The sequence below is a fragment of the Leuciscus leuciscus genome (genome assembly GCF_965113295.1).
Source record: "Leuciscus leuciscus genome assembly, chromosome: 18".
NCBI lineage: Eukaryota > Metazoa > Chordata > Actinopteri > Cypriniformes > Leuciscidae > Leuciscus > Leuciscus leuciscus.
The window spans coordinates 1,953,768-1,966,345 of record NC_138742.1 but is presented as its reverse complement, the minus strand read 5'-3'; the positions used below and the strand labels follow the sequence as shown (position 1 = coordinate 1,966,345).

The window sequence follows — 12,578 nt, the reverse complement described above, 5'->3', positions numbered from 1 at the left end:
AGTTCTGTGCGTTTAATGAATTTCATTTTACAGAATTCTTATAAATGTAAAAAAATTTATAAAAATATGATCCTGTAATCTGAGACTTTTTGCAAGTCATGCTTGAAAGCAAAAAGAAGTTACACATTTTAAAAGACTAAAGGCTGCATCCAAAAATCGCATACTTCCTCACTATATAGTCGGCGAAAAACAGTATGTGACGAGAGGTATGTCCGAATTCCCAGTCCTCATGAAAGAGAAGGCAAAAAGCCCCCGGATAACTACTGGCGAGATTCATCATTTGTATTTGTATTTTTATTTTATTTTTTATTTTAAATTTTAACATAAGGTACAAAGACAGACAAACTTTCAGACAATAAACAAGTTATAGTTCAATAATCAACAAGAAAAAAATATAAAGAAGCCTAATTTACCTATTGGAAATTATTTGCCAAGAGATGTAAAAGAAAGAAAAGAAAAAATATATATACACAAGAGGGGCCACAAAAATGAATAAAAGCATATTATGAAAGAATATTAAACACGGCAAAAATTCTAGATGTTTTTATAGCTTTCTTATTTACAGACATTGAAATTGTATTAAAGTACAAATTCAATTCTTGTTTGAAGATGTCAAAGCGGGGTTTACTTTTTGTATAATTACATTTATGGATTTTATCCAATGAATAAAAGGAGGTTAATACAAAACGGTGGGTCACATGATAATGACATCATGGAGAATGTACATTCATACTACACACACTCACATACTTTTTTAGCAGTTGTGAAGTAATTACTTATTCAAAACAAGTATATATATATATGAGATTTCTGACGCAGCCGTACTGTTTTTCGTCTATAGTAGTGAAGTGTGCGATTTCTGATACAGCCTAAAATTAAACTGTTTGTCAAATAATGTTTCTCCACCAGATGTCGCCCATGTGTTTTTCTCGGTTGCACAAGTGTATGTATATGTATATGTTGTATACTATGTTGTATGTTTCCCCCAAAGTGCAGTATGTAACAGAATCCAATTCAATTTAAACAGAATTGTTTTCATACCATGTCCAGTTATGAGCTCAGAAATAAAAACACCTTTTATTTGTATCCAGATGTGTGTAGAGCACAGTGCATTTCAGCAGATTAATAGGTCATCAAGCGTACTTCATGCATACTGTACATTTACACACTGTGTTCAAACTGTGATAGTGTTATTCTATTCCACTCATATACTCTGTTTTACAGCTTCAGATGAATATCCCATGATATCCCACTGAAATCTTACAAACTGACTGACAGACATGGCTTCAAAGAGACCCAAGAGCAGCGGCGCCAGGAAAATCAAGAAGAAAGGTACAAGTATTCTGTCCAAATGAACAATTTCTTCTTCTTATTAATATTCCTTATTTCTCTCATGAGACAGATGTAGCACTGTTGGCATCGTTTATAGCTATAATCATAATAATTATTCACTCTCCAATGCAGCTTTTGGTTTCTAATGTCTTACTTTTTAATTCTTTGCAGATAAAAAAAACGAAACCCCGGATGAAGGTGCATCAGAATCTGGCAAGTGTCTCATATCACTCTTATAGCATCATATTCAGCATTTTTTTGTTCAATGTCTTACACCAAAAACAGTCATAATCAGATTCTCAGATCTGTAGAGCATCTGTTTCCAGCATGTGTCCACTCGTTCCTTTCCATTCAGCCAGTGTCTGTGATCAGATTAAAGATACAGAGACACAAACACACACACACACACACACACACACACACACACACACACACACACACACACACACACACACACACACACACCTCTGCAACATGACACACACACACACACACACACACACACACACACACACACACACACACACACACACACACACACACACACACACACACACACACACACACACACACACACACACACACTCTGCAACATGACACACACACACACACACACACACACACACACACACACACACACACACACACACACACACACACACACACACACACACACACACACACACACACACACAAGCACGTAGCCAGACCTGTTTTTTTTTGGTCTTTTGTTCCCAGAACCCAATTTCCCTACTTGTCCTATGCTTGACACTACATCATAAAAATGCACTTTGACACCGTTTTGTATTCTGTTTGCGTTTGCATTTAAACATTACCATTTTTAGCATTCACTTTTAGGTTAATACATTTAAAAGAATAGAAAGAAAGACATCACAAACTCAAGTTTATTTGAGATAGCCTGACCTCTTCTGGTCAAAACAGGTTACTGCATCATCTATCAGTAAAATTAGTCATAAACCATGTTAAAGGGATAGTTCACCCAAAAATGAAAATTAGCCCATGATTTACTCTCCCTCAAGTCATCCTCGGTGTATATGACATTCTTCTTTCAGACGAATACAATCTGAGTTATAATAAAATATGTCCTGGCTCTTCCAAGCTTTATAATGGCAGTAAATGGCTGTTTCTGTTTTGAAGTCCATAAAAGTGCATCTATCCATCATAAAAGTGCATCTATCCATCATAAAAGTGCATCTATCCATCATAAGTGCATCTATCCATCATAAGTGCATCTATCCATCATAAAAGTGCATCTATCCATCATTAGTTCATGTGCATCTATCCATCATAAAAGTGCATCTATCCATCATAAAAGTGCATCTATCCATCATAAGTGCATCTATCCATCATAAAAGTGCATCTATCCATCATAAAAGTGCATCTATCCATCTATCCATCATAAAAGTGCATCTATCCATCATAAGGGCATGTGCATCTATCCATCATAAAAGTGCATCTATCCATCATAAGTGCATGTGCATCTATCCATCATAAAAGTGCATCTATCCATCATAAAAGTGCATCTATCCATCATAAAAGTGCATCTATCCATCATAAAAGTGCATCTAAGGACTTGACTTGACAGAAAAGCGGGCACTTTGAGGAGGGTGTTTGTATAGACGTGTTCTGAGGGGCTTGTGTCCCTGTGAAGAGGCGATGAGCTTCATCCACACTGTCATTAAGATGAGCCGTGTTTACTGACGTTCATTGTTCCTGGATCTGAGCAGATATCTCCGGATTTACTGATGAATGCGACACACGTCTGCTTTTATAGCTGTGACTGTATTTGCACTGTGATAAATCCACACTGAGATGAACCAGCTTTAACTTCACAAGCTTTTAGTTTGCCTTGACTGACATATAATACAGCCAATTTCATAACCCTGCTCAGTATTATTTCTATAAACCTGATCTCAGTGACTCCTTCCCCCACAGGTCATCCCGAACACATCTTCCCACTGGTCCTGACCTCTGTCACTCAGGAGATGTTTGGTTGCCGGGCAGATGAGGATGTAACCGGAGAAAATCCTTACAAGCTGCTGAGAAAGAAAGAGATCGTACAAGACATGAAGACCAGAGCAGCCGTGTCCGACTTCAGCCCCGTCAAACAGATCGTGCTGGTGAGATTCACAAACACATTCTGAACCGGTTCACGAGCTGAAGACGACACGAACCTCAGCAGATCAAGCTGATTTAACAGTCTGGTTCAGAAGCTTCAGACCCTGAGAGCAACTCTATTTACTGTAAGTACATGTAACATATGTAACAAGGACAATACTTGTTGTTTTTCTGCAGGAATACCCTGAAGATGAACTCCTGCTGGTGTTCGACAGAGACTTCACATACGGACAGTGCTTCTATCTGGTGCTCACAGTAGAGGCCAAAGAGAACATGATGAAGGTGAGCGATGGATGGATGGATGGATGGATGGATGGATTTTGAGATAGTTGTTTTAGCTATGTTGTGTGTGTAGTCTCCAGCACAGGCTGCTGATGATGAGGAGCTGATGGAGGATGAAGAGGAGGACGTGATCGAGCCGGAGACTCCCGAGTCTCATCCGTGGATCTCTCTGGGCAGTGAACAGGAGATCGAGGACGAGTCGCTCACACAGGCCAGACCCAGAGTAAGAGATACTTATAACAGCCTTTAGTGTCTCTCTCTCTCTCTCTCTCTCTCTCTCTCTCTCCTTCACACACTCTCTCACTCTCACTCTTTCTCTCTCTCATTCTTTCTCACTCTCTCCTTCACTCTCTCTCTCTCTCTCTCTCTCTCTCTCTCTCTCTCTTTCTCTCTCACTCTCTCTCTCTCTCTCTCTCTCACTCTCTCTCTCTCTCACACTCTCTCTCACTCTCTCTCACTCTCTCTCTCTCTCACTCACTCTCACTCTCTCACCCTCTCTCTCACTCTCACTCTCTTTCTCTCTCTCACTCTCTTTCTCACTCTCTCCTTCACACACTCTCTCACTCTCTCTATCTCTCTATCTCTCTATCTCTCACTGTCTGAAACTAAAACAAGCCAATACACATTGCAATTGCAATCATTTGCATCAGCTGTGAAGCCTCGCAGCGCGGGTATTTAACGAGCAGCTGGTGCGATTGCACTTCAGCTTTTTGCTTCGGAGCGCAAGCACTTCGATGCGTCTTACAGAGAGTGTGACTTCAACGAGCTTTTCTGGATCTCTCCTTCCCGGTGCGGGGCGTTACAGCACGGCAGCGCGAGCAGACTTTTTTTCTCTTCTCTCTTCCTTTTCTCTGTCTTTTTTGTTTTGGGTATTGAGCAAACAAAAAAGCTGTTATAACAGCTGGTAAGGTGCGCCATCAGAGCGCTCAAAAGCTGTTCATACAGCTGGTAAGACCTGCCAGCGAGAGAGAGAGAGACAGCGCACAGACAGGTGCACATTCCTGTCTGTGTTCGCAGTGACTGTTCCCCTGTGTGTTTCAGCACCAGTGACAGCAGTCCCTAAAAGAGCTTACACAGATAGAGAGCGTCATTTAAAGATAACTTTCTATCTGTGTGTTTCTGGATGCGGTCGTTACCTGGGCTCACGGGATGGTCACAAACTCCACTCATCCACAAACGCTGCCTCAGCATGTTAAATGCCCAGACACACAAGGCAGCGTTTGTGGATGAGTCATGTACCCATTGTGGGAAGATGACCATCGTGGACCTGCGGTCGAGACTCACGTTCCTGCAAAGGGGCGGAGTCCCCGTGCCTCTGCTTTGATCCAATCCTCCTCAGAGGGTTGCTTCGGGCAGTGACATGGGTGACCTGAGGATTACGGAGAGCGCGGAACCAACCCCCTAGGAGCCCTCACCCCTCTCATGCTTCGCAGCCAGTTGAGCCCCCATTGGAGAAAGCTGGACCATCTTCGCAGTGTGTACCGGTTGTCTCCTTTGGGGCTCCCTGTGAAGATCAGATGTCGATCGCTGTATCGGAGGGTGGGTCAGACTTCTCCGTGGATGACGACTCGGCACCGCTACCTCCTTCGGGTGTGCCAGCGGTGCCTGAGACGGACCCGGAGATGATGGCCATGCTTTCCCGGGCCGCCAACGGGGTCGGGCTCGTGTGGAATCCTCCACCGTGTCCCGAACCCTCGAGGTTGGACGATTGGTATCTCGGGGTGGCGCGCGCTGGTTCTCAGCAACCCACCCCAGTGTCTTTCTTCCCAGAAGTGCATGAGGAGCCTTTCACTGCCAGAAACAGTCCCGGTGGCTCCTCCTCCCTCACCACCCTTGATGGCGGGGCGGCTAAGGGATACACGTGTATCCCGCCAGTGGAACGGGCCGTTGCTATGCAACTGTGCCCTAACTTCACTTGGCGTGGAGAACCGTGTCTTCCTTCCCGGGCCTGTAAGTACTCGTCCGATTTAACCGGCAAGGCTTACAAGGCCTGTGGGAAAGCTGCCTCTTCCATGCACGCCATGGCGTTGCCGCAGGTCCATCAGGCCAAGGCACTGAAGGACATATCCTGCCGCGGCGGCCAGCTGCTGCCCCCACCCCACCGCCTGCGGCCCCTCAGTCTGCTTGTCGCCGAGGGCGGCCTCCTGTGTCTGCCCCTGCTCCGCCGCAGCAGCCTCCATCTAAAATGCACCGTGGAGCCAGTCGCAGGCGCAGAGATGGCAGGGACTGCACTCCAGGAGATGATAACCGCATCGCTCCATCCCTCGGAAGAGGGCCGGGTGGAAAATCCTTGTTTTCCTTTTGTTTTTGTTCCGCCGCTGGCCTCAAACCAGCGGTACCCAAATTTTCAATAAAAGAGCAGTTTCTTTCGTCTCTGGGTCCGAAGAGGGCCCGGAGAGCAGTGGGGGGAGAGAATCCTCACCACTCTCATCCGCCTCTTCTATCGCCAGTAGGCAGCAGTGTGCAGTTCGAGAACGCAACCAAGCCGCCTCCTGCACCTCCGGCCTCGTGGAACCAGGTAAGTGTTGCACAGCACACTCATACTCCGCCACGGGCCACCTCCCAGAGAGAGCCTCCCGAGCCGAGCCCGTGTTCCACCTCGCTGCCCCTCTCCGTATACGCCTACGGTCCCTTTGGTCCCGTTTGTACGGTCTCTGCGAACCTGGCTAGCGCTCCCCAGTCCGTCTCGCTGGCTCATTCGGACCATCAGGCTCGGCTATGCAATTCAGTTCACCCCGGCGTACCCCCCAAGTTTCGGGCCATCCACTCCACTACAGTGAGAGCAGCCGATGCCGATGTCTTGCGCGCGGAGGTCGCAGTCCTACTGGCGAAGGACGCGATAGAGCCGGTCCCTCCAGCCAATATGAGGTCAGGGCACTACAGTCCCTACTCCATTGTACCCAAGAAAGGTGGTGGGTTACGACCGATCTTGGACCTGTGAGTTTTGAATCGGAGCCTTCACAAGCTACCGTTCAAAATGCTCACGCAGAAACGCATTTTCGAATGCATCCGTCCCCAAGATTGGTTTGCAGCGATCGACCTGAAGGACGCGTACTTTCATGTCTCGATTCTTCCTCGACACAGGCCGTTTCTGCGCTTTGCGTTCGAGGGTTGAGCATATCAGTACAAGGTCCTGCCCTTCGGGCTGGCCCTGTCTCCCCGTGTCTTCATGAAAGTCACGGAGGGGGCCCTTGTTCCCATGAGAGAACAGGGCGTTCGTCGAATCTCGACGACTGGCTCATACTAGCACACTCTCGAGATCAGTTATGCGAACACAGGGACCTCGTGCTCAGGCACCTCAGCCATCTGGGCCTTCAGGTCAACTGGGAAAAGAGCAAACTCGCCCCGTGCAGAGGATCTCTTTTCTCGGTATGGAGTTGGATTCGGTCGCACAGAGCAACGCGCTCAGTCGGTGCTGAATTGCTTGAACACGTTCAAAGGCAGGACGGCGGTCCCACTGAAATTATTTCAGAGGCTCCTGGGGCATATGGCAGCGGCAGCAGCGGTAACTCCGCTCGGGCTGCTTCATATGAGACCACTTCAGCACTGGCTTCACGGCCGAGTCCTGAGATGGGCGTGGCATCACGGCACTCACCGGGTGGCAATCACACCGGAGTGCCGCCAGACCTTCAGTCCGTGGTCAGACCCCTCGTTCCTTCGGGCAGGAGTCCCCTTTGAACAGGTTTCCAGGCATGCTGTGGTGTTCACAGATGCCTCTGCCACCGGCTGGGGTGCCACGTACAACGGGCATGCAGTATCAGGGGTGTGGACAGACCCCCAACTGCATTGGCACATCAACTGCCTCGAGTTGCTTGCAGTACGTCTTGCTCTGAGCCGCTTAAAAAGGCCGCTTCAGGGCAAAGATGTGCTGGTCCGTACGGACAACACTGCGACCGTTGCGTACATCAACCGTCAAGGTGGTCTACGCTCCCGTCGCATATAGCAACTCGCCCGCCATCTCCTCCTTTGGAGTCAGAAACATCTGAGGTCGCTTCGAGCCATGTATGTCCCCGGTGTGCTCAACCGTGTGGCCGACGAGCTATCACGAGCTGTGCTCCTGGGAGAATGGCGACTCCACCCCCAGGCGGTTCAGCTGATCTGGAGAGAGTTCGGAGAGGCTCAGGTAGACCTGTTCAATGTCTGGTCCCTGGACGGGACGCGGAGGTTCTAGGTGACTTACCCCCCAGAGGTACTTAACACCATCACTTCTGCGCGAGCGCCGTCTACGAGACGTGCGTACACCTTGAAGTGGAACCTGTTCGTCGAGTGGTGTTCCACCCACAGAGAGGACCCCCGAAGATGTTCGATAGGGTCAGTGCTTTCCTTCTTGCAGCAAGGGTTGGAGCGAAGGCTATCTCCCTCCACCCTTAAAGTATATGCTGCTGCTATTTCAGCATATCATGACCACATAGATGGCAAAACAGTTGGAAAGCACGACCTGGTCGTCAGGTTCCTTAGGGGGGCGAAATTGCACTGCTGATTGCACTGGCCTCGATCAAGAGGATAGGGGACCTGCAAGCATTTTTCGGTCGACGAATCGTGCCTAGAGTTGAATCGGGCCTTCATGCTCTGCGTATGTACGTGGACAGAACTCAAAGCGTCAGGACCTCAGACCAGCTCTTTGTCTGTTATGGAGGCCAGCAGAAGGGAAAGGCTGTCTCCAAGCAGAGGATGGCCCACTGGATAGTGGATGCCATCGCCTTGGCTTACCAAGCTCAAGGTGTGCCCTGCCCGCTCAGGTTGCATGCACACTTCACGAGAGGTGTTGCATCCTCCTGGGCGCTGGCACGTGGCTCCTCGCTAACAGATATCTGTAGAGCTGCGGGCTGGGCGACACCTAACACGTTCGCTAGATACTATAGCCTACTAGTAGAGCCCGTGTCCTCCCGTGTTCTCACCCTAAACAGGTAGAAGCACTGTGAGTACCGGCTCTGTCGGCTTGCTGCATCCTACTGTGCACCCTTATTGCTCCAGAGTAAAAACCTGTTGAGTCCTCCAACACCCTCGGCACGGACATGGCGGAGCGTCCGGTGCCAGGCCTTTATCAGCTGAATCCTTGAGAACCGGGTCTAGGCTGGGTCCCACATGATTGACCCTACGGGGATCCCATGTGTGTATATTCTCCACGGTTGCTCCTAAACGGAAGCCCGTGTCTTTCCCTTGGGCTAAGTCCCCCACTATTCATATGCAGTACAACCCTCGGGTTAGTCCATATGTCTTTTCCCACATAACTCTCCTTAAGAATGTGGCTCCTGCAGCGTTCCCCTCCCTCAGATCGGGCACGCTTCCCAGTGTTATCCAATAATCTCACTGTATGGGTTATCACGGAACAACAGTGGTGGACACTCTCTGTGTAAGCCCTCTCCTATCGTCCTTCCAGGCAAGAAGGTGTGGAGGCTTACACAGGGCGCTGGATGGAGTGCAGCAGCTGTGGCGCTTTGGTAGGGATTCCTATTCATCCGTCACCAGACGACGTACGTCGTAGTGACCGGACGATAGGGAACGTCTCGGTTACATATGGTAACCCTCGTTCCCTGGGGGAGGGAACGGAGACGTACGCCCCGTCGCCACATCTGCTGATACCCGCTGGGGCGACCAGCGTTTTTTCAGGCTTGGCTCCTCAGCAAAAAACTGAAGTGCAATCGCACCAGCTGCTTGTTAAATACCCGCGCTGCGAGGCTTCACAGCTGATGCAAATGATTGCACACCAATGTGTATTGGCTTGTTTTAGTTTTACTCGAAGTAGATTGGCCTCTCTAGCGAGATTCCTATTTCGTCCGTCACCAGACGACGTACGTCTCCGTTCCCTCCCTCAGGGAACGAGGCTTACCATATGTAACCGAGACGTTCTGCTGCCTAATATATTTGATTAATAAAAGGTTAAAAAGAACTGCATTTATTCAAAATAAAAAAAAATATTTTCTAATAATAGAAATCTTCTTTACGATCACTTTTGATCAATTTAACACATCCTTGCTGAATAAAAGTATTGATTTATTTAAAAAAAAGAAAGAAAAAAAAATTACTGACCCCAAATTACTGACCAGTAGTGTATATTGTTGTTACAAAAGATTAAAAAAAAATTTTTAATTGCTTCTTTTTATTTTATTTTATTTTTTTGTACTTTTTAGTCATCAAAGTATCCTAAAAAAAGTATCACAGGTTATGAAAAAAATATTAAGCAGCAGAACTGTTTCCAACTTTGATAATGAATCATCATATTAGAATGATTTCTAAAGGATCATGTGATAGACTGGAGTAATGATCCTGAAAATTCAGCTTTGCATCACAGAAATAAATGATAATTTAAAGTATAATAAATTGAAAACCAATTATTATAAATTGTAATAATATATCACAATATTACTTTTTTTTTGTTTTTATTTTTGATCAAATAAATGCAGGCTTGATGAGCAGAAGAAACTTCTTTCAAAAACATTAAAAATAGTAATGTTTCCAAACTTTTGACCTGTTCTGTATGTTTAAAGTGAAAAGTGTCTCCAGCTCAGGTATAAGATCTGTCGTCCGAAGCAGCACACTCCGGTGTGTTTGTCCAACTGGAGTGGAGGATACGTGGAGTGTCCATCATATGAGGACAAGAGCTTCAGCATCACACGGATGGAGAGAGACACGAGCACTCAGGCCTGCAGAGACACCACAGACTCGTCCGTGCAAACACTGTGGTACACACACCTCAACACACTCACATCGTCTACATTGTCTATGATTGGCATGATGCGCTGAGAGATAGTTACGTGTTACAGGAAATCCCCAAAGAACATGTGCACGCAGTACGAGCCCCGAGAGTTCAGTCCTGAGGAGAAAGAGCAACACCTGCAGTCAGAAGACCTGAAGAACTTCATCACATCTGTAGCGACAAGGTCAGTCAACAAGCTGAACGTCTTCTGTGTTATTCTCAACTCACTTCTCTGTTCTTTGAATTTAGTAATGCCATACAATTTGGTTCTGGTTGTTCTCAAATTCAAATTCAAAATTACTTTATTGGCATGACTGCAAATAATACAATATTGCCAAAGCTTGGAATACAAATATAAATATATCAAAATAATATATTATATTATATTATATATTTTTTTTTCATTTTTTTTTCATTTTTACAATGTTACGCACTTCTCTGGCGTCTCTCAGGTTTGAAGTGGTCCTGCAGCAGAATCTGATCTCAAACGTGTTCTGTGACGACTGGGCGGTCCTGTGTGAGGACGACGGTGTGCCGACGGGGAAAACGGACACTCAGCTGAAGGAATATCAGACCTTCATGGACCTGCACTTCAGCGGAGAGAAGAGCATCAGTCACGTGCACTGGCATCCCTCCATCAGCGGTCAGCGCCACGACATTCTAGTTCCAGTCAACAAATAATACATGCCTTTAATAAATCATTTAGGGTAAAATGACCATAGTACAAAATAAAATAAAATATCCATAGTGCAATATAAAATAAATAATAAAACAAAACAAAACAAAATAATACAAAAATGAAATAGCCATATGTAATGGATCCACTGGAGGCAAGTGTAAATGAGAACCCAAGTGCAGTTTATTATAACTAAAACAAAACATGAACCAAAAACATGGTGTGGCATGAAAACAAAAAACAGAACATGAACATGAACATGAACATGAACATACACGACAGCAGACTACAGGAAACAATACTTGACAAAGACACATGGCAAACATGAGGGCTTAAATACACAGACTAATGACAAGACAAGGGACACCTCTGAACAATGATCAGACAATTAACCAATGACAAGACACATGGCAGGATCACATGACAAACAGGGAATCACATGACAGACATGGAAACATGACATGAACAAACCCAAAACATGACAGATCCCCCCCTCTAAGGGCGGCTCCCGACACCCAAACAAAAGAAAAAATGTTCAAGGAGGGTGGTGGAGGGGTGGCGGCCTTGGGGGAGGGATGGTGGGCCAGGCCCGTGCAGGGGGACAGGACCTGGGCCTTTGCATGGCGTGGGCAGACCTGGGCCGTGGCATGGCGTGGGCGGACCTGGACAAGACAAGGGACACCTGTGAACAATGATCACACAATTAACCAATGCAAAGACACATGGCAGGATCACATGACAAACAGGGAATCACATGACAGACATGGAAACATGACATGAACAAACCCAAAACGTGACACCATAGTGCAAAATAAAATAAAATAAAATAATACTAAAATAGACATTCAATAAAATTATAAAATATGTGTGTGTGTGTTTTTTTTTTACTGCATTTCCCCTATTATTCTGCATAATAAATGAGTGTTTTCAGGTGTGATTGCTGTGGCCATGACGGAGAGACTGTCTCTTGAGGAGCGGATCGATAACTCCACTAAACTCCTGTTAAACCCGTCATACATTCTCTTCTGGAGCTTCACTGACCCCGTAAACCCACAAGTAATCATCATCATCATCATCATCATCAGTATATATTACGTATATAAAAGTTTCCAATATAATGTTTACTGCAGTTTGTAAATAGCATGTAAAATACAAAATGCACAATCATACAATGCACTGCAAAAATGCTTTTCTTACTGAGTATTTTTGTCTTGTTTCCAGTCCAAATATCAAACGTTTCTTAAATCAAGATGCATTTACTAGATGAGTAAAATTATATAAGATATTATGTCCTGTTTTCTGGGGGAATTAATCTAAATTAAGCCAATGGGGTCAGAAAAATTATCTTAATTCAAACAGAAACAACATTATTTATAGTTATATTATAGTTAAAACATTATGGTTTTAAGCAAAAACTCACTTAATTTTTATTTATTTCCCCAGAAAACAGGA

General features: G+C 45.7%; 1 protein-coding gene across 2 annotated transcripts in view; it reads left to right on the top strand.

Moving 5' to 3' along the window:
• Nucleotides 1–12,578, top strand: part of dnai3 (dynein axonemal intermediate chain 3) — a 57,597-nt gene that overhangs the window by 641 nt on the left and 44,378 nt on the right. The window contains exons 2-10 of one of the 2 annotated variants that reach the window (XM_082145845.1): nt 1,225–1,332; nt 1,504–1,545; nt 3,289–3,473; nt 3,649–3,753; nt 3,827–3,976; nt 10,258–10,436; nt 10,518–10,634; nt 10,903–11,093; nt 12,058–12,182. In XM_082145845.1, coding sequence (XP_082001971.1) covers nt 1,281–1,332; nt 1,504–1,545; nt 3,289–3,473; nt 3,649–3,753; nt 3,827–3,976; nt 10,258–10,436; nt 10,518–10,634; nt 10,903–11,093; nt 12,058–12,182 — 1,146 coding nt within the window. In that variant the 5' untranslated portion in view covers nt 1,225–1,280. Of the gene's footprint in view, nt 1–1,224; nt 1,333–1,503; nt 1,546–3,288; nt 3,474–3,648; nt 3,754–3,826; nt 3,977–10,248; nt 10,437–10,517; nt 10,635–10,902; nt 11,094–12,057; nt 12,183–12,578 lie in introns of both variants that reach the window. The other variant, XM_082145844.1, reaches the window with a different exon arrangement.